The following is a 22,813-nucleotide window of genomic DNA, read 5'->3' on the forward strand; positions in this document are numbered from 1 at the left end:
AATATCCCTGGTAAGACTTTTGTAGAAGAAACGCGCGTCTGACACAAATATCAAATTGCAATCATGGTATGTTAGATATGAGTTTATTTACTAGTAGTAGTAAGAAGATGCATTTTAAATTTTAAGAAGATTTATTTCTCACTTTTGTATTCCAGAAGAAGAAAAGATACAATATCAACAACTATCTGCATCAAGCAAATTAACGACTTTGTCTTTGATAAGAAACAAGTCTACGTTTGAAAATACAACATACGTATGGTCTATTTCTGCCGAATCAGATACTCTCATATATATCAAAATATCACTGAATGAAATGATGGCAAATTATTTTCCTAACATTGAGGTACGTAAATACTGCTTTATATTTGCTTCATTTAATACTTATTTACTATTATTTTTCATATAAAAATTATTCTGTAAATGCACATGATTTATTTTATATGGTAAAACAAATCAGTTTACTTTTTCTAAATGGTTTTGAAATGATTAAAGAAACAATTTGACCACAAATAAATATCAATGTATTAACCTCAGGATTGAAGATAGGAAGAAGTTTTAAAAAAAAAAAGATAAAAGATGGACGAAAGATACCAAAGGGGCGAAAGATACCAGAGGACCAGACAGTCAAAGTCAGAAATCGAAATTAAACTGACAACGTCATAGCTAAAAAATAAAAAGACGAACGGACAAATAAAAGTACACAAGACACAACATAGAAAAATAAAGACTAAGCAACACGAACCCGACCAAAAACGGGGGTGATCTCAAGTGGTCAGGAAGGGTAGACAGATGCTGCTCCACATGTGGCAGCCGTCGTGGTGCTCTTGTTATTACAAATCCGGTAAAAAAGTCTAATTCGGTATGTCACATTCGTGGTGAAAAGGGAAGTTAAATGTTGTTACGACATTAGGAATATATAAGGACGATTTATATTTCACCATTTGAAACTCTTGGTTTAATAGCTTCCTTGTGAGCAGATTTTAATTTAGATACACTCCCTTCGTAAACATCGTAATATTATACATAATATGAATTAGAACTGCTACAGTATAGTACACTTGTTTTCTGAATGACGAAATAAATATCATGAGTTTACATTAAGGCAACTATATATAAAAAAGAAGATATGGTATGATTGCCAATGAGACAAAAATGACACAGAAATCAACAACTATAGGTCACCGTACGGCCTTCAACAATGAACAAAACTCATACCACATAGTCAGCTATAAAAGGCCCCGAAATGATAATGTTAAACACTATATATAGTTTATCGAAAATAAAATCTCCTAAATTAATAAAGAAGACAAATCGAGGTAGCATACCAATATATGGGAATCAAATGAACAAACAATGGATACAGACTGAGTTACTGGACAGATTTAGCGTCTACTGATACGCATGCATCAACCTCTACACTTAGTAAAAAAGGACGGTAAATACCACGGGCACATAGGAAACTTATCAATCGAGGAAAAACTTACAACACCACGAAAAAAAACCCAGTAGGAAATGAAGAATGTATTGACATCAAATCTCTAAACAAGAGATAAGGCAACACCAACTCTGTTCAACTGATGCTGAACATCAGTTCCTTGCTCCTAATATGCACCAAAATTTAAATCGGTCAAATATCATATTCAGGAATAGGACACAGTCGGTCAAACATGTTAAAGGATCAACGCCTTTTCCTGTATCTTAAGATTTGTTGCATTGAAACCATGTCATTAGTAGTATCGAGACACACACATTTCTTTTTGGTCAATCAATGAAATAAATAGATCTTGTTTATGGTTTCTTGCAATAGCATATCTCAGTTATATATTTCAGATTAATAATGTTGATGATCTAGCCTCTTCCTATGTATTATCAATGGATGAAATCACTGATGGAAAATACGAACAGGAATATGCCAGCAAAAACTTGACAATAAGTTGTAAGCCCTACCAGTGGTGCAAGAATATAACAATAGAAATCCAGAGTAATTATTTTGCAGTTTAATTTTTTTTACAAAATTCACTGCATCAAATGTTAAGGGTTTAATACAAAATACGTACTTTTTAAAAATGTTTACCTAAAATCGTCCAAACAACGATTGGTATTTCATTGAATGTTCCTAGTTCATAAATTATATGCAAAACAAATCAGAACTCCAAAGTGGCTGTAATGATTCCCTTGATCCTAACAGCTAAATGTTCAGATGACTTTCTTAATTTTGATGATTTAAACGCTGATAATTATCAAAACAGATTTTATGCATCATGAGGTCGAATATTATAAGTTATATGGTTCGCTACTGACCCCATACGGATCCATAGAGGGTTAGTAAAATCCATAGGGGGTGAGGCCGGAGGCCGAGTCTCCTATGAATTTTATTCACCCTCTATGGATCCGTAGGGGGTCAGTAGTTAACCGTATAACGAATTTATCGGACGCTTGACTTTTTCTGCGGCGTTTTGTTGAAAAATAAACAATGAAACACAACAACATTAATAGATGACGTCGCCGTTAACGCGTCATGAACCCCATATGAAACTTACTAACCCCATACGGTCTCATAAGGGGTCACCACGTGACGGCGTTTAACCAATCACAACGTGATATTTCATCTGTGGTCCGATAAATTAATGTGACTGTCTTTTAACGTCATTATGTACGGTAAAGATAACGTTTTATTTATACACTTTGTTTTCATCTCTAAAACAAGTGATTTAAATTATATTGTTAGGTAACAATTAATTCAACAAGTTCTAGTATAAATTCGTCGAGGACCTCACAAGGTCAATTTGTATTACTAATTGCGCTTTACTATGTTACAAGACCTCAATTGTTATGTTTGTACAGGGTACTCATGTGATGATTTTTGCTAGCAAACACTTAATAGTTATAGAAAGATGTGGCATTAGTGCCAATGAGACAACTCTCCACCCGTGTAACAATAAATAAAAGTAAATCATTATAGGTCAGGATACGGTCTTCAACACGGGGCTCTGTCTCAAACTGAACAGCAACATACAAAGGATCCCAAAAATAACTGTGTGAAAAACAATTCAAACAGGAAATCGAACGGTCTAATCTATATAAAAATTCTTAATAGTGAGATTCGTAAAATATTTAGTCAAATAATTAGAATATTGTATTTCAGAACGAGAAAAAGGAGTCGTAGAACATATAAATGCAACTTCAGATATATCAGTGTTATCGGTTGGAAATAGTACATCTGTATATGAGAACAAGACTCATAATTGGACTATATACGCTCATCAAGATCACATTATTTATGTAGCTGTTACTCTATTAAACTATGGACATTTGTCAGTGGAAAGCTTTCCATACATTGAGGTAATAATAAGACCTACTGTCAATCATATTTTCTAATTCAATTGTATACTCTTTTACGAGTAATATAGTAATCCAATCATGGAGTTAAAAAGCGGAAGGATTAGATCTTTAAACAACCATGATTCATAATCAGAGTCACTTATCTTGTACAGACATTTTATTTTAATTTTTTATTCTGTACATTTTGACAACAGTTTTTGTCTTTAACTTCTTTTATAGTGTTAAACATGTTTTATCGACTTATAATAATTTGAAAAATCTTCAGTTTATATTAAAACATTTTTTTTCGTTTTAAACGATACAAAATGCATGTTTCTATTCAGGGAAGAAAAACGAGGTTATTGCTCTAGAGAAAATTGTTATATGGAATATATAATGCGAAACACAAGTTAATTAAAAGGTTAACATCAAAAGTATGAAGATTGGGATTTTCCTAATACCGGTTTGATTAAAGAAAAATGAAATGGAACTGTTATTAGTTATATTATGCATCTGTGTTATAACTTTATCACCATTACAACTTTGTGCATTATCATTGTTTCAGCTGAAAGAGGAACCAACTTCCAAATCACGAAAACTAAGTCTAGATGATTTTTTTCATGGATTGTATCTGGATGAATTTTTGACTCAAAAATTGACAATTTCCTGCCGACCACACCGAGCCTGTAAAAGTATAGAAATCAAGGAACATGGTACGTTTATATATTATATGATATTTATTATTATTTAACACGAAAACCAATAGAAGTTAGAAAAAACAAAACATTTATCTATAACAAAAATGTATACATGCTAACCTAAAGCGTACAGTGACCTAAAGTTTACGTTGTTAACGTCTATGTCATTTTGGTTTCTTTTAGAGACATATATCATTAACATTCATCCAACATCATGAACATCTTCCTATTATTAATAACATTTTGTATTTCTAATAGCTGTAAATCTGGACATACGATCATCCGTTATTTTAACTTTGAGTTGCCTTACCTTTTAGCTTTTGTATACTAAAAATGTGCTAAGCAATAGAATATTTTAATATAACAAACGTTTGACTCTGGATTACATAAATTGTTGACTAGTATCCTTGGACCTCATGGTACTCGGTCAAGAAAGAGCAACCAAAATAAGTAAAATCAAACAGATAAGTTTACTGTTTTCCGAAAACAAATATTAAGCAGATAATCTCCCCCCCCCTAAATTGTACCTATCGAAAGCCTGATTTAACTTCTTGAGGTTGCACTTAACTGACCTGGTACCATGATGTCCAAGGTAACTAATCGACAAATCATATAAACCGGACTGAAAAGTCGGTAATATGAAAATAGTCTATTGTTTATCTTGTAATCAGCAATTCATTTTATAAAAAATAAAAACAATGTTTCTTTTTAGAGGAATATCACCTTTGTAACTATGGATCACGTGAAAAACATGAAAATACATATAAATGTATATGTGAAGACGGATGGAAAGGCGAACATTGTGACAAAATAGGTAAGGCACATTCAAATTATTGTTAAAATCATTCAATCAATATATTTTGTTATTAGGTTTCTGAATTCGATTGAGGAGCAAAGTCCATATCGGCAATAATATAACTATAATGTCCATTCTTGTGATGCTTGCACAATATGTATGATAAACTATATGTACACTACAATTGGTATGATTCTATTACTGAATATAATGATTGCCCTTATTTCTGTTCTCTTAATTATTCCATCATTATAAAAGAGACACTACAATTTAGTTAAGTTGTATTTATATTAAACATCCAAATAATAATTTGCTGTTGGGTATTTTGAGTTTTTTAAAACAAAATGATTCATACTTTAGTAATAAAATATGCAAATTCATTTGTCTGTAATATATGTCTACATTCGCAGACCAGGAACACTGTGAAAGAGAAATTAAACAAGTTTCGTTTTCCAAGGATTCCTTTTGGTGGCAAGATACACGTGTGTCATCATATGCAACAGTTTCCTGCCCACAGGAATACACAGGTATGGAGGATGTTAATAATGACATCGTCTGATAAGTTTAATAAGGAAATACTGTAGAACACATTTGATGCCATTTTTAAAAGTTCAACAAATAGCTTAATATGGAACTGAATGGAGTACTAGCGTTTTATTAATGAACACTATACTCAGTTGATATTGACAACAATTAAACGGAAATTTCTGAAGATCTGGTATAGGTTTACTGATCGTTAGAAATTCATAATTGTCTAAAATTTAATATAATCACTGATTGTTAAATTGACGAAATTGTTCCAAAGAATAATGAATTAAATAAAGGCAACATTAGTATACCGCTGTTCAAAACTCATAAATCCATGGACAAAAAACAAAATCGGGGTAACAAACTAAAACCGAGGGAAACGCATTAAATATAAGAGGAGAACAACGACATAACACTAAAATGTAACACACATAGACAAAATCCCACGAGAATAACAAATATAACATATATATATAACATTAAAACCAAATACATGAATTTGGGATAGACCAGTACCGTGACACGTCTTATCGCAATGTGAATTTACACTAAAAAATAAGAGAAAACAAACGACACAACGTTATAATGTAATACACACAGAAACGAACTATAATATAACAATGGCCATATTCCTGACTTGGTACAGGGCATTTTTAAAGGAAAAATGGTAGGTTGAACCTAGTTTTGTGGCATGCCAAACCTCGCACTTTAATGGCTATGTTAAATATAACATTGACAAACATCAGACAAAATCCCACGAGAATAATTAAAAGTCACGGCACTATTTGTTTTTGTATTTTTAGGAAATGCTACAAGATTTTGCAGAAGCTCTAATATAACAAAATATGGTGGTCAATGGGAAAAACCAGATTTCATAAATTGTGTCAGTCGTGAAATCAAATTGATAGCTGATAAGGTAAACTAGATTATAATATCGAGAATTAAATTTTCCTCAATAACAATATACATGTTATACAGCTATTGATGATATTGATATATACTGATTTGTAATTCTATTATTCAACATGCATTCGTTTTAGAATTATACACTTGCTATATTACTTCAATGATACAGGGGCCTTGGTGGACTAGGGGTTTAGTAGTTACTACTGTAATCACTACCCAGTCAACACTGAGGTTGGAAGCTCGAACCCGGCTGTGCGGGTTTACTCGACTCAAATCTTGATTTGACTAGGGTTGTCAGTTTTTCTATCGAAGGTCGGTGATTTTCTCCGGACATTCCGGCTTTCCGATAAAAACTGGCCGTCACGAAATAGCCTAAATGAGGTGCTTAAAAGTGGTGTTAAAACACCAAAAATGAAAAATCAAATCAATCTTCAATGATACAACTTTATGTATGTTTGATGGACTCGAAGATATGGAATACTGACTGTTTCGATAATAAATTCATCATCTATGAAATCATAATTAATACAATAGTTAATGTGTTTAACTCATGATTTAAATTTAAATAAAGCGGACTTATTTTATACCAGCATTATATATATGCTTTTTTTTATATGTAATAGGCGACATAAATTTCTATGAAACACATGTTTTCGGAAACCAAATTTTAACAAAATACCAATGAAAGGCTGATCTTAGAAAACAATTAAAAGACAAATTTGTTATTGTAAAAACAAGCACAGAAACAACATGTATTTAAAATTATGAAGAAAAGACAAATAAGAAATTTCGTTTTACAATACAAAGCAGACAGCATAATACATTTAAGTTTGCTGTAGAAAATAATCTTGTTCACATATATTGTAGACAAAGGATATTTATAACCAAGAAATTATTGACCACAAAACTTTAACAAATTTAACACAAAGGCTTACAGCAGCCACGTCGTCTTCATCGAAACTATATCCAGGTGATCTTTCAACTGTAACAACGACAGTCAAAGACCTAGCTGATATGGTCAGAAATACTAGTGCATCATCATCAATTCTGTCATCTATAGCGCAGGTATCAGTAGTAATGTTCAGATTATTTTTGTTGCTAAGTACTTATGTTTGAATATGTGTTTTGTATGCAAGATTAAAATAAATGTCAAAAGAATGAAAAAAGGAAATTACAAATGGACAAGAATATCCCCAATCTATAAAATAATAATTCAATGAATAAGTCTTTCGGAACAATGTGTATGCGAAATTATGGTGAAATTATTTTATGCATTAGAGTGCATAATGATACTTAATGTCTGTTTTGTGCGGTGAAACATTTTTTTCTAATCGAAAATATTGAGAAAAGGTATGATTTTCAATGAACCAGCCATCAATTGATTCATTCAAAAGTAATGTTAGCAAATAAAGATCTCAGTAAAGACTTAAACCATGAGCAGAAATAAAACGTAAAGTCAGCTAAAATGTTTTATAAATAAAAAAAAAAACAGAAAAAATCAATTACAAGAGTTTTTATCACAAATCAATGTACAAAAAAAATCTCGAACAGCTGACAGACAGTTCATAGCGTTCGTGAAGCTCAGTTTTTAATTGTCTATGTGGTGCTCATTTTTATTTATTTTAACATACCCCTTTGTACCTTTTTTTGACTTTCGAACTTTTATATCTGGGCGTCACTGGTAAGTCTTGTTTGGACGAGGCGCGTTTTTGACGTAATGAATGTTAAACCTGATGCCTTTTGTTATCTATTATTCATGTTTTTCTTTGCCAAATACGTTTTGCTATTTATTTGTATTGTAGTCCTGTATTATTATGTTGTCATTTTAATGTTATATTTAACAATGCCATCAACCTGCGAGGTTTGGCATGCCACAAAACCAGGTTCAACCCACCATTTTTTTCTTTTAAAATGTCCTGTACCAAGTCAGGAAAATGGCCATTGTTATACCATAGTTCGTTTCTGTGTGCGTTGTGTTTCCGTTATGTCGTTTGTTTTCTCCTATTTTTGAGTGTGAATTCACATTACTATAAGACGTGTCACGGTACTTTTCTATCTCAAATTCATGTATTTGGTTTTGATGTTATATTGGTTATTCTCATCGGATTTTGTCTAATGCTTAGTCCGTTGTTGTGTGTGTTACATTTTAATCTTGTGTCGTTGTTCTCCTCTAATATTTAATGTGTTTACCTCAGTTTTAGTTTGTTACACCGATTTTGTTTTTTGTCCATAGATTTATGAGTTTTGAACAGCGGTATACTACTGTTGCCTCTATTTATATAATGCATTATTGGAACTAAAAGTACAAAAAAAATGTAGTTATTATATTCTATCCAACGTAAAACAAATTCAAAATGTTAGCAAGACCTCTTCAAGTTAACACTAATTTTTCAAAAGTAAGATGAAATATATCACAATTCTTTTCATCAGCAAAAACAACATCATCTGTGTTTTCTTACATTACTAAAGCAAGAAGTTAACGCGTGTTTTAACAGTATTGTAGAATATATCCAGGAAATGGTATATTTAGATATCTGACGAAAAAAGCATTACTCGTTGTGCATCGTTATAAACGTTTAGATCCGATTGTACCATTATAACCTGGCCATGCTTGCCTACAAATACAAAGTATGTTACTTTTGAATAGACAAAAAAGAACCACAGTTTTAATACTTTAACTTAGTTCTTTGTTATATCCTTGATAGGGATATGGAGATGCTGTGGGTAACATTGTAGATCCCTCCTTGCTGCCAGTATGGACATATACCTCACCGGTACGTATTTTAGAGTAGTCTAATGATTGATGTACGATAAAAAAAAATAGAATCGGGACAGTTTCAATAAACTCGTAATGGATACCATAATTAAAACATGTATACCAGATGCTCGTTCCGTCTACAAAAGACTCACCAATCACATTCGAATAAAAATGAATTAAAAAGCTAAAAAAAGGTACGAGGTCAAAAAGTATGAAGGACTCAATAAAAGTAGTTTATTGATCCTGAAAATAATCAAATTTGTTGTGTTTGAATTTCATGATCTACTCATACAAATGATTCTGTAAGCATGTCTCATTTGTCATTAAATGGCGTGATTTTGTACATGATATTGTCTTTAACTTGCTGTTTTCGTATGTTTAGTATCACGGGATTAATGAAAGCTATACGCACAGGTTATATCATTTGTTTTGTTTAATTTATTTTGGTTACAACTGATGAAAATGTCTTGTATGACAGCGAAGACATCATAGTCGTCTTTGCTTTATATAAACTGTACCTCAAAAAGATTCAAAGCCAAGACAGTCAATAATGAAGGAAAGTAGACGGACAGATAAAACTGAGAAACGTTTTAGGAAAGTGTAAAATCAGTAATTGGTTATTGCGATATTTGTATTTCAATAAGGTAAATTATAGTTTGTTTCTTGTTTAATAGGACTTTGTCCAGACAAATATGCTGTCAATTCTGTCAAGTGTTGAACTGTTATCTGCAAACCTTGCTGAGAAAAAATCTAAATATCTGAATAGACACCGAAGGGAGATCAGTAAATATACAGCAAAGGAAACAATGAATGTGAAATCGAAAAATCTAGGTTTGTAGACAAATTTGTATTTGTAATGTGTTTCTATTTAATAAACTGTTACTAAAAAACAGATAAAATATAATATGCTATAATCCCATTTTTTTTAAATACACAACTTCTGATTCGATATTAAAGGAATCGCTTTTACATACATCGTTTGTCATACAAATGACTATTTATAGAATAGTATGCGTCTAACATATATAAGGAATAGAATATTTTAGTGCTGCATGTTAAATTTCACAACTTACTGATGTATTCGTGTTACTTTTTATCTTGAACTAATATATGTCTTGCATATTTCTAGCTTACATATTAATTATATTATCCACCTTCAGGCGTACAAGAATAAGACTAAACAACCATGCACGCTTGCCAATTGAAAAAAAAACTTAATATTGGAATTCAAAGTCTAAGACCAACGGCGTCTAACTCTATATTCAAACAAGAGTAACATGTTAATTACAATACATATGTAACAATGAATTTATAAGTAAGTACATTCAATATTAAAAACTTATATCTTGTATATGTTTATCAAAGTTTATTTGAAGTTGCTCAAAAGCTTACATGGTGAAAGCGCCGAAAAAAAGATATATTCTCAACATTGACATACACCGTTTACGGATACGTTTCATGGCATAACATAACAATGTAAACATAACATCTCTTAAACATAATAATGATGACCGACAAGAAGTTAATGTACTTGATAATATCAATATTTTGCAGAATTTCATATTTCGTTTCACGAACGCTTAGCAATCTGCGAGGACTACACTATAATCCCTTTAGGAAACAATGAATCTAATGCTGTCACATTAACATCATCAGTGTTTGAAGCAGCCGTGAAAAATTCACCAGGTATATACGATTTTGTTAATTATGTTAAACATGTTAAACATTATTTCCCTAATATTAGTTGAAGCTTAACTGATCATGTGTTACCTTTTTATGTCCCATTTATGGAAATTATGTTTTCTGGTCTGTGCGTTCGTTAGTCCGTTCGTTATTTTGTCCGTCCGTTCGTCTGTCCCGCTTCAGGTAGTTTTTGATGAAATTGAAGTCAAATCAACTTGAAACTTAGTACAAATGATCCTCATGATATAATCTTTCTAATTGTAATGCCAAATTAGAGATTTAACGCATTTTCACGATCAACTTAACATAGAAAATGATAGTGCGGATTGGGCAGACGTGTACTTAGGACACATTCTTGATTTTTTTTAAATGAAGCAGTTAATACAAAATCATAACAATAACTAAAAAATTACCTTATTCATTACTGTAGTACCAATATTTATATGGTTGTAAGCTGAATTTCGTTACAACCTCTAAAAGTCGCAAAGCATCAGTGTTTAAATCTGGTCGTAAGCCGGCTTTCTGTTAGAACCTCTAATATCAACACCCCAGTGTTAATGTATAATTAAAGGTTTTCGTTAGAACTTCTAACATTAAAGTGTTGTGAGCCCTACTACATAAACGAAGCAACAGTACTTACATCTTAATTTCTAAATTCATCTTTGATTAAATTGGAATTTGTTGTTTTCTTTTGACAAAGATTCTTTCAGCCCTTCTATATCTTTAATTTTATTTCCACCATATATGAGAGCAACAAACTCACAACATTAAATAATAAAGTGAATGAAAAAAGATTATGACCACCAGTTTGTCTGCGTTTGATTTCTAGTATTTTACATCACAACTTTTAAATCAGAAACATAGACATCAGAAAACATAGACGTGTAAAGGCCGTAAATTTGTGAACAGAATATACAAAATCTTATGATCAGAACACCATAGGCTACAAGGTTTTTAAAAGAAGAAGAAAAAACACCTTTCTTCAATTCATCGCACCTTTTTTCTGATTAAAGAAAATACCATATTGATCCTTTATGTAAGCAGTAGCGGTTGTTTTCAAACCGTTAACGACCTTAATCTTCGTTTGCTTGTAATGATCCTGTTCTCAGTTTAGTTTTTCTACGATCTGAGGACGTTAAATCGGTATGAGTTAAAAGGATTTTGAATTTTTTTACTAAGAGGCTGAACATACTATTAGGGAAATCCTAACTCATGAAAGACGTACTTTGACCTATAATTCTGGACTTCTTACACATTGTGACCTGGATGGAGGGTTATCTCATCGATACTCATACCATATCTCCTTATTTCTATCATAAGTCGAAAAAAAATGACAATATTATCTTGAAAAATAATGGAAATAAACGAATAAATAACAACACGACAGAACATAAGACATAACACAAAAAAACTAAAATCTGAGTTAAACGAACACCAACCAAGATCACAGATGCTTCTAATCGGTATGGAAATCCTACTGTGCTATTGGCACCGTTCGTAAAATATAATTGTAAATATAATAATTTCAATAGTAAAGAGTATTCCCCTGCTACTAAATTGAATAGCAAATTCTTTTAAAATCAATGAATATTGTGTTGTCATTATCCTAAAGCGATTAAGTCTCTTTTTTTTTAATTTAATCGTTGTTAAAGTGGGACGAAAGATACCAGATGCTCAGTAAAACTCATGGATTGAAAATAAATTAACAACGCCATGGCTTAAAAAAAGACAAACAGACAAATAAATAGTACAGAGGACACAACATAGAAAACTAAAGACGAAGCAACACAAACTACACCAAAAACAAGGGTGATCCCGGGTGCTCCGGAAGGGAAAGCAAATCCTGCTCCACATGTGGCACCGGTCGTAATTGTAGTAACCTTTCTTGATTTGATCTTATCAACATACGTTTTACATTTTTTAGATCACTACATACAAGTATTTACAGCGAAGTATTCTTCAATTGCTGGGGTACTAGATGCAAAAGATTTGAAATCAGTTGATGATACTAAAGGGTAACATTTAATGTTTGTTAACTGAGTTAATATTAATATGCATTTCATTTACTGTGAATCAATTGATATTCATTATACGATTTATATTACAATTGATTATTATAGTTTAAATAAAAATGATAGTGATATGAATTAGCAATAACTGTAATTTAAGATAATCCAATGAAAACTATGGCATATTTGAATCTTCTATAAACTTCATTATATAACATGCATGTTCAAGTTATATAAACATTACTTAAAAGTTCAAAAAAGGTAAAATTGCATGGTAACTTTTTTATATTTCGGATAAAAAGACTATCTACCCTAAGTCGTGAGCAAAAGTAATGTTGCGATAATTTTAGTTTATCGATACCTAAAAGAGGGACAAAAGATACCAGATGGACAGTCAAACTCATAGATCAAAAATAAACTGACAACGACATGACTTAAACTAAAAAGACAAACAGATAAATAATAGTACAGAGGACACAACATAGAAAACTAAAGACTAAGCAACACGAACCCCACTAGAAACTAGGGGGATCTCATGTGCTTCTGAAGGGTATGCATGTACAAATCAAGGTTACACACATAAGGTTGCAATAATTTTAGTTTATCGATACCTACATGTGATAAATCGACTCAGAAGACAAATCAAGGTAACACACATAAACTGTGAGGATAGCATTTAAATCTTCTTAAGCCAACATGGTAAACATTTTTTTTGCTACGTTTGAGAATCCACTGTCATTAAAATTGTCACAACCGGAAATAGAAGGCGATTGCTACATAAAAGATTAATCAACTTTCTAGTAAATAAGGATCTGACTAGTATATAAAGATCCGACTTGTATGTAAAATTCTGACTAGTATATAAGGACCTGACTAGTATATAAGGATCTGACTCGTATAATGTGGATTCATTTATTTTCGTGGATAACAATTTTCGTGGATTTTGGAAACTTGCATTTTCGTTGATATAATTTCGTGGGTTTGGCAAAGTCTGCTCTGCATACATTACTGTAGAAATTTGTTGAACATTTAAATTCGTGCTTTTTCTGTACACACAAAATCTACGAAAATTGGTATCCGACAAATATTAATAAATCCACTGTATAAGGATCTAACTAGTATGTTATGATTTAAGATTCCGATAGATGTTATTTATTTGAGACCGAGACATATCGTGTTGGTCAATCAATTTGTAATTTTGTCCTCAAAGCTGGTGTATCAACGAATTTAGTCGTATTCAATCATACCTCTGCTGGATGAGGTTTTGTTTAAGAAGCATATCCCTACCAATGATTTATGTAAACCGGTGTACCGTTAGAGCAGAGCGTATGTTACTTCTGGGCATTAGGAACTTTTAATTCATTTTGTTTTCATAGTTTTAGGGTGACTCGTCGATTAGTTTCAATATCGAGGAAAAGATCAAAATATGAGACAGCTGTTAATTCAATACACATTTAATTTCTTCCATTTAGTTTGTGACAACCACTAAATCAATTAGCGCTATAAAACCAGTTTTTTTTATATTTGAGAATGCCCTTACCAAGTCAGAATTATGACAGTTGTTGTCCATTCGTTTGATGTGTTTTATCATTTGATTTTGTCATTTAATTAGGGACTTCACGTTTTGATTTTTGTCTTGGAGTTCAGTATTTTTGTTATCTTACTTTTTCTTATAACTTATCATTACAGAAATAGTCCATATATCATTTCTGACATCATATCCAGTAGTGTTCTGAATGTTAACCCAGATGTTTTCCAACATTTGGCAAAACCTGTCACTATTATGGTGGAAATAAAGGTGAATAATTTGATTTTGGATGTAACGCGTCTTCTGATTGTCTGACGTTATTTTGTTTATCAGCTCATACACATAATTTTGTCATGTGACTGCGACGTTCTTAACGTTTTTTCATAGTAAATATAAAAAACTGCTTAAAATGAAATACAAATTAAAATCGAAAGGAATGTGATGAAAGAAAGAGAGTCAAAAGATGCAAAACAGGACATTCAAACTCATATGTCGCGAATTATAACGCCATGGTAAAATGTAAACGACCAAAAGACAAATAACAGTTTGCAATAAGGTCTTTTTTTGCGAAAATGAAGAGCAAACTTACAAGTTGAAATTGCAGACATCACCTCATGTGTTTAGAAAATATATATAAACAAATAATGTGTTTTTGACAAGTTAACACCACTAGATGCTTTGACAAAATGTGGCGTAATTTTTCTCATCTGGTTTTCTTCAATTAGTAACATGAAAACTATTCGCAAGAAATACATTCAAATATATAGTGACAATATCATATTATATGTTGTCATTGAATTGCAGTTGCAATACTAGATAAATAAGTCATTGTTGTTTTGAAATTCTTAAACTAAAAGTGGACTATAAAATTGAGAAGGGAAATGGGGAATGTGTCAAAGAGACAACAACCCGACCATAGAGCAGACAACAGCAGAAGGTCACTAACATTTCTTCAATGCAACGAGAAATTCTCGCACCCGGAGACGTCCCTCAGCTGGCCCCTAAACAAATATATACTGGTTCAGTGATAATAGTTTGCTTCTATTTTTGTGTAGAATAGTAAATTTTTATAATCGTTTTATAAATTGCGTTGGGTATATATCTTGTGTATAAAATATCATAAGAATTATACATTTTCCTTCAAGCATCATCTGAATATATTTAGTGCTTTAATTTTTCTTATTTTATTGTACATTTATATTTATTTACTCTTTAGAAAAATACAACGATAGTTGATTTAAAAGAAAAATGTGTATTTCTGAACATGTCTTCAAGGTAAGTCAAAGAAAGCACTTTCAAATATCTGCTGCTGTTAACATAACAGAGATATTTTTGAATTTCTCTTGCCGTTATTTAAGGGGTACCCAACACTTTGACTAAAATAAATTTGGCTCGTTTAATGTTCATAAAGTTTTGACAAAATATCTACTTTGACCTGTTTACAAAAAAAGAGAAAATTTCTAGAAATTTGAACCGTTTAATTAATAGGAACAATTTGGTTAGCTATATTGCAGTTTGACTAACACTAATTTTGATCGTTGAAACGCTTGATTTCTCCTTACTAATAGTATGTGATTAAAACGCTCAGCTGATTTTTAACTCCCTTAGGTGTTCTGTACCCCTTCATTTATTATACAAATACATTGTATTTGTTTTTATCTTATTTTACTTTCAATTGGTAAATGTTTTGAATTTAATAAATTCTTATTTTATGAGCTATAAATGAAGTACAATGTATACATAAACGTAAGTATCATTGTCCTAACTGAGAAAAATGATAAAAAACCGACTGCATATATTTTGTGATGTTGTGTTTCCGGTCAGATAATTCTTTGAATATTAATTGCATATATGACATTATAAAATGTGTGTAGATAATATTTAACATGTGTTTATTAAGTAAAATCCAAATTTATATTAATAGTGGCGGTAATATTTGGACAAGTGACGGATGTAAACTGGACACAGCATTATCAAACGCAACTCATATTGCTTGTAAATGTACACATTTGACTAATTTTGCTGTCCTAATGGATGTTTTTGAAATACAGGTAAGATTTGTTTTACCAAAAACAACAACGAAAACAATAATGATATTTGCAAAATAAAAAAAAATGCTTTGCTTTTTGAATTTAGGGGTTATAATAGCGATAATCATAATAAGAATTTCATTATTACCAGCAGCATTTGTTGTATAGCTTTTTAAAAAACACAGTGTGTGATATTTTTGCTTCTTTCATGTGCACCTCTTAACAAAACAATATTCAACATTTAGTTATTTAATTTGTAGGATCAGATTGACTATACAGATTATACCATACTGACTTATATATCATACATTGGTGGTGTTATGTCTGTTTTAGCCTGTGTCATTACAGTTATAGTATTCCAGTTTTTCAGGTGAGAATATATATTTTTTTAGCAAATGAAACTACATGTTTATTGTATTTTTGATTTGTTGAAAATAACAAAAAAATATGAATAGAAGACATATACCAGCAGTACGACTAATATTGCTAAACCATTTTTAATTTGTCGTAACAAATATATTTACATGTACTTTGAATTGGTCATGTCACAGAACATTGCCATTTATGATGTCTGTTAACGTTACTATAGTAATTGTCGCTAGTGAGGGAGGTCGTCACGTAGGTTATATCCCTGATCGGGCCAAACATCTGACTTAAAATTGGGTTTTTGCTGCTTCTATGATAACCATTCGGCTTCTAGGAGTTAGTTAAAAGACTGACCGATTCGGCGTCTGAATTTGTGTTGTCTTTTAACGTTACTACAGTGCTTGTCTCTAGAAAAGGAGGTCGTCACGTAGGTAACATCCCAGAATCGTGCCACACAAATGACTTCAGATATGATTTTTGCTGCTTCTCTAATAACCCTATGGCATCTAGGAGTTCGTTAAAAGACTGATCTATTTGAAGTCAGATTAATACTCTAGGCAGGGTGTTATTTGTGCATGTGGATTGTCATACTGTTCACTCCGACTAAGGATGTTAGGTAGCAACAGGAATCTTTCTCGCATCACTTTTAAATGTTCTCGTCCTGAAACGCATTTATTATTTTAATACCACTGTACGTTTAGCAGATGATGATCATAATTAAATACAATATATTGTCTGTATTTCATTTATATACCTTATATTGTATTTTTCACTTGTTTATCATCTTCAATAAACAACACATAATTTTAGTTTGCACAAAGAGAGAGTACGTGTACATAAACAGCTTGCAATTTCAATCATTCTGGTTCAAGTTTTCTTCTTGGTTGGAATCGATCGAACAGAAAACAAGGTTAGTATGATAACATTATACAGTGAAACTTGACTCAAACGAATCCTGCTTTAACCGAAAACCTGTATTAACCAAAGATGTTCTCAAGCCCTGTCATTACAATTTGTATGCGTTGTGAACCTAATAAAACTGCACACCGACCAAAACCGAACAAAATATTAAGTTATGAACAGATTCGGTTTAAAAAAATTTCACTGTACATATTTTTGCATTTGGTGTGAATGAATGATAGACATATATATTATTATTCAAAACATATTCCATTTTTTTTTTAACAAACAATTTCAACGTTTTGCTAAAGACTCCTAATAGTTTATAATTAGTTATATAATGTGATATAATAAAGATTCTGAATATATACAATATAAACAAATACCAATACAAGTAGGTAGAAATGTTGTACTGATAATGTTATGGAATTTTGCATCATAAAGGTGCTTTAGTACACATTGCTTCGATTATGCAATATCAAAAGAGTTTGCATGTTCAACATATCAAATAGTTTTCTTTTTTTCAGTATGTCTGTACAGCCATGGCTGCATTGTTGCATTACTCCTTAAATTCAATGTTTTGTTGGATGCTGATAGAAGGATTTCATTTGTATGTGATGCTTGTGAAAGTCTTCCGCAGGAGAGCTAACTTCAAAAAATATATGTTGTTTGGTTGGGGTGCGTACAATTCTCAATAATATCGATATGCTAAAATAAACTATTTGTGAAGATTTTGGTTTAAAATATTCATTATTTTGAGAGGGATGTTATTTGAGTTAAATTTTAAAGTTGCTTTCGTTACAAATATTTATATATTTGTATATTTACAATATTTGAATTTGCTCAACATATCTTAGAAAACATGTTAGGCAAGGTTCATGTAGAGCAGTAGACCACATTTACACTGCATAAAACCAACAGTATACATTCATAAGACTTTAATTAATATATGATACATGATATGGTATAAATAATTTGAAATTGAAAACAAAATCTTAAAATTTGATGCGCCTAATTTTTTTTTCGAGACTTAATACCCGAACTTATAAAAGCAAAGAATCAAAAATACCTGTATTTGAATACATCAGATGCTTGGTCTACGATATCAATAAATATTTTTAGTAATACACATTTATAATTACAGGTCTCCCCCTTCTTGTGGTAGGGATATCTGTTGGCACATTACACGACCAATATGGAGGAACAAATAGGTAAATGTAAATTACAATTCATGTTTAGAATACGAAAAACAATGTTGTAATAATACACTTAGAATGCAAGTCTGGTTCTTAGCTTGACTTACATCTAGGAAATGACAATGAAGGTCGGTTGAATATAAAACTTTAAAACTAAAAAGATGATGTCAGCTTTCAAATTGTAAATTTTCTATTTCTATACGGCAACATTCCAACAGCGCATGCATGTGGCGAATATATCTTTCAGTTGATACGATTTTTTCTGACTTGTATTTTCTATCATGATTTCCTTGATAGAGGGTTGCGAACTAGAAAATAGAAAAGTCAGTTTATTAATAGACAAATGATCTACAAACTAATAAGTGAATGTCAGTGTCTCGTTCAGCAAAACTTATGGTAATGACAAATATCATTTGCCAATATTTCATCATCACCATATGTGTTAATGCATTAGTGTCTTATCGTTAGAAAAATATTTCGCGAAGTAAACATAAAATTTCAGGAAGCATTTACCCCTAGTTTTCTATAAAAGTTACTATAGTCATGATAAATACAAAACAACTTTTTTTTTTAATTTCAGATGTTGGATATCCCATAACGTACTATTATGGACATTTGTACCTGTAGTAGGAATAGTAATATTGGTAAATATCTTAACAGATCGTTTTAGTAGAAATAAATACAAAGAACGATGTCGAATAAGAAATAATTGTTAATTTCTTAAATATAGTCAACAGTAGTATATTGCTGTTCAAAGGTCATAAATCGATTGAGATAAAACCGAGGGAAACACGTCAACTTTAAGAGAAAAACAACGAAACAACAGAAACACTGAAAAGCAACACAATATCAACAGACAATACAACACATACAGAAACGAACTATTAAATAACAACTGCCATTTTCCTGACTTGGTTATGTAATAACTTCACGTTTATCATTTGTTACTATTGTAACATGATTAAGCAGTTCATCCGTACATGTCTAAGGAAAAAAAACAACTCCAGGAAAATAAAGGGGAGTATTTTTGTGTAGTTTGTCGAACATCAAATTGAAAGGGATAACAAACCTTCCAACTTTAGCTTAAAGTTCCTTTAAACAAGACCAACACAACAGATCAATATCAAAGAGAACGACACACCTTTAATTTGACATATCATGATATTCCTTGGCTTAATTTTTGTATGATTGCCACTTTATTATCTACTCCTAATTCTGAAATAACCATTTTACAGATAAAAGCGGAAATGTAACAGATATCGCTTCAGTATCGTCCCCTTTTGTTTAATACGACCGACCGAAAAATACTGTTTACCAGATTTACTGCATGTATGAGCAACACAACGGGTACCACATGTACAGCAGGATCTGCTTATCCTTCCAGAGCATTAAAGATCATCCCTAGTTTGTGATGGGGTTGATACTGCTTAATCTTATTTTTACTATGGTGTGTTTTGTTATCTTCTGTATGTTTGTTAGTCCCTTTCTTTATGAGCCATGGTATTGTCAGGATATTTTCGACTTTAGAGTTTGAATGTTCTTTTGGTATCGTTTGCTGTTCCTTTTCAACCTTTGATGTATTCTTATAAAAAAAAATACTTTCAATGGACAAACACAACTGTTTAACAATTAATCCCTAAATTAGAACTGATTGCGTTAAAACATGAAGTACTTGAATTCTACTAATGACGAAACAACTTATACATGTAAGGAATCTGATGTACAGTAGTTGTCGTTTGTTTATGTAATTTATACGTGTTTCTCGTTTCTTTTTTTTTATATAGATTAGACCGGTCAGTTTCCCGTTTAAATGGTTTTACACTAGTAATTGTGGGCCCTTTGTAGCTTGTTGTTCGATGTGAGCCAAGGCTGCGTATTGAAGGCCGTACCTTGACCTATAATGGTTTACTTTTATAAATTGATATTTGGATGAAGAGTTGTCTCATTTGCACTCATACCACATCTTCCTGTATCTATATAACGATACATGTTTATACAATAGAATAGTACCAGTGAATGCATTTACTAATAGCTACTGATATGTTGTTACAGTGTTTTATTTTATATATTAAAGTCCTACAGAAAGGCTGGATTAAGGAGAGGAACATAAATTGTATAACAGCAAATAGCGTGTCCTATTACACCATATTAAGAATGTCTTTTTAATATTCACATATTTTTTTGTAGGTGAATTCTATCATCTTGATAATAGTTCTCCGTATTATGATGAAATCAATGTTGAGCAGAGCTAATTCTGAGGAGAGATCAGCTGTTAAGTAAGTAATTGAGTAAAGAAAGCACATTTTAAAGCCTCCATTGTTTGTACTACTACGTATTGCAACAGCAGTATTACATGCAGTATGTCTTCGATGAAATTAAACCTCATGTATATGCCGCCTTCTAGATTGTCACTCACATGAAGCATTCAAACCCCAAATGAGGCAATAATCTATATCGGGGATACAGAGTATGAGTGTTTGCGTCATATAAACTATATATATGCATATACAGTAAATGTAGTGTACATAATCGTAGATTTTATTTATTTGTAAAACAAAGCTGATAATTATAAACTTTGTCAATTAGATAATCAATATAGGAAATATGAAATAAAAATAACGCTTTATAAATTCTGTTCGTTCGAAGCTCTTTTCCAGATAGACCGTCATTCGGAACGCAGAAACCCGAAATATGAAAGCCAAGGTTCTATACACATACTCGAAAACATGAGATTCTGTACAACAACATTGGAAAAGAAGCGAAAGAGAAAAGACAAATTAAACATGAAATAGTTTCCACTGACGTTAGGAAACACCACTGTATAAATCGTTTTTCGTCTGTCTTGCTTGTTTGAATTCTTTCTCATTGACTTTACAATTTTAGGGCAGGACTAAAGGCAGCTGCCATACTTTTACCATTGCTCGGAGTCACTTGGACGTTGGGATTTTTTAGTGTGAATGATAGAGAGACAGTGGTTTTTACCTATCTTTTCACAACTTTCAATTCTTTGCAGGTACGATTTTAACATTTTCTTTTTACAACTGTTACAGTAATACAGCCATCATGTTTTTCAATCATTTTCAAAGTTGTGCAAATACATGTTACAATTCAAATTTAAATTCAGTAGATTTCAGTATCCACCTAGTGGAAATTGCAATTTCAATATCTACTAATAGAAATTAGGTTATCCAGATTTCACTAGGAATATCTTAGAATGTACTTCACATATAACGTGACGATGCCAAATTGCGCCTAATTTGACAATTTTGTCTTCTACGTTCTTTTTTATGATAATGACAAAATTTTCCATTCTGTGTTTATTTTGTAGCCGTATCCTTCTTTACTATATAGGTACGCCAATTTGATTTTTATTCTAGTATTGAGAATAGAAAAAAAGAGTTTATATCGACATCCGAGCTATCTATCCTTGATTCCGTAATGAGGAGTACCCAAATTGCATCCATGCTGAAATTCACATTATTAAAAATCATATAACAGATGTTTTGTGTTATTAAGTCTCCCAAACAATTTTGGAGACTTATTGTTTTTGGTCAGTTCTTATTATTCTTGTTATTCTCCCTCTTCTTCCTCTTCTTCTTCTTCTTCCGCCACTTTAAAAATGAACTTGTCCGCAGCGGTTCCCCTAAACGGCTTGTCAGATTTACTTAGGATTTTACAATATGTTAGACTAACATGTCTAGGTGAGCCATCAATGTTTCGTTTGTGCCTTGGGGTCTATTAAGGGGTATTTTTTTTGGGGGGGGGGGGTAGAAAGGAGGGAGGGGTTTCCTATAGAACCCTATGGGATTTTATTTTCTAAAATTTTCAAATGAATATAACTTAAAAACTGTAAGTGATAGATACATGCAGTCTTCAGAAATGATTATAGGACAATAAAACAAATCACATGAAATATAGGGGGAGTCCCTGGGAGGTCATCCCCATCCCCTTCAATTTGAGAATATGCTTTTATCTTGTAAACGGTCCAGATCCCCACCCCTAAACCATATATATTCTTGAATGGGACGTAAAACAAATCAAATGAAATTAAAGGGAAGTCCCCGGGGGTCATCCCCAACCCGTTCAATTTGAGA

At 31.6% G+C, this 22,813-nt stretch overlaps 1 protein-coding gene across 1 annotated transcript in view; it reads left to right on the forward strand.

Moving 5' to 3' along the window:
* The window catches only part of LOC139485723 (latrophilin-like protein LAT-2), a 48,758-nt gene that overhangs the window by 21,846 nt on the left and 4,099 nt on the right, over window positions 1-22,813 (forward strand). The window contains exons 10-31 of the mRNA XM_071270372.1: window positions 156-343; window positions 1,831-1,981; window positions 3,146-3,342; window positions 3,887-4,034; window positions 4,732-4,833; window positions 5,226-5,342; window positions 6,147-6,259; window positions 7,117-7,314; window positions 8,955-9,023; window positions 9,682-9,838; window positions 10,562-10,693; window positions 12,615-12,705; window positions 14,389-14,497; window positions 15,444-15,502; window positions 16,152-16,278; window positions 16,518-16,627; window positions 17,434-17,533; window positions 18,051-18,201; window positions 18,668-18,734; window positions 19,300-19,363; window positions 20,907-20,995; window positions 21,603-21,732. Coding sequence (XP_071126473.1) covers window positions 156-343; window positions 1,831-1,981; window positions 3,146-3,342; window positions 3,887-4,034; window positions 4,732-4,833; window positions 5,226-5,342; window positions 6,147-6,259; window positions 7,117-7,314; window positions 8,955-9,023; window positions 9,682-9,838; window positions 10,562-10,693; window positions 12,615-12,705; window positions 14,389-14,497; window positions 15,444-15,502; window positions 16,152-16,278; window positions 16,518-16,627; window positions 17,434-17,533; window positions 18,051-18,201; window positions 18,668-18,734; window positions 19,300-19,363; window positions 20,907-20,995; window positions 21,603-21,732 — 2,669 coding nt within the window. The remainder of the gene's footprint in view (window positions 1-155; window positions 344-1,830; window positions 1,982-3,145; window positions 3,343-3,886; window positions 4,035-4,731; window positions 4,834-5,225; window positions 5,343-6,146; window positions 6,260-7,116; window positions 7,315-8,954; window positions 9,024-9,681; window positions 9,839-10,561; window positions 10,694-12,614; window positions 12,706-14,388; window positions 14,498-15,443; window positions 15,503-16,151; window positions 16,279-16,517; window positions 16,628-17,433; window positions 17,534-18,050; window positions 18,202-18,667; window positions 18,735-19,299; window positions 19,364-20,906; window positions 20,996-21,602; window positions 21,733-22,813) is intronic.

This window comes from Mytilus edulis, chromosome 8 (assembly GCF_963676685.1).
Source record: "Mytilus edulis chromosome 8, xbMytEdul2.2, whole genome shotgun sequence".
Lineage (NCBI taxonomy): Eukaryota > Metazoa > Mollusca > Bivalvia > Mytilida > Mytilidae > Mytilus > Mytilus edulis.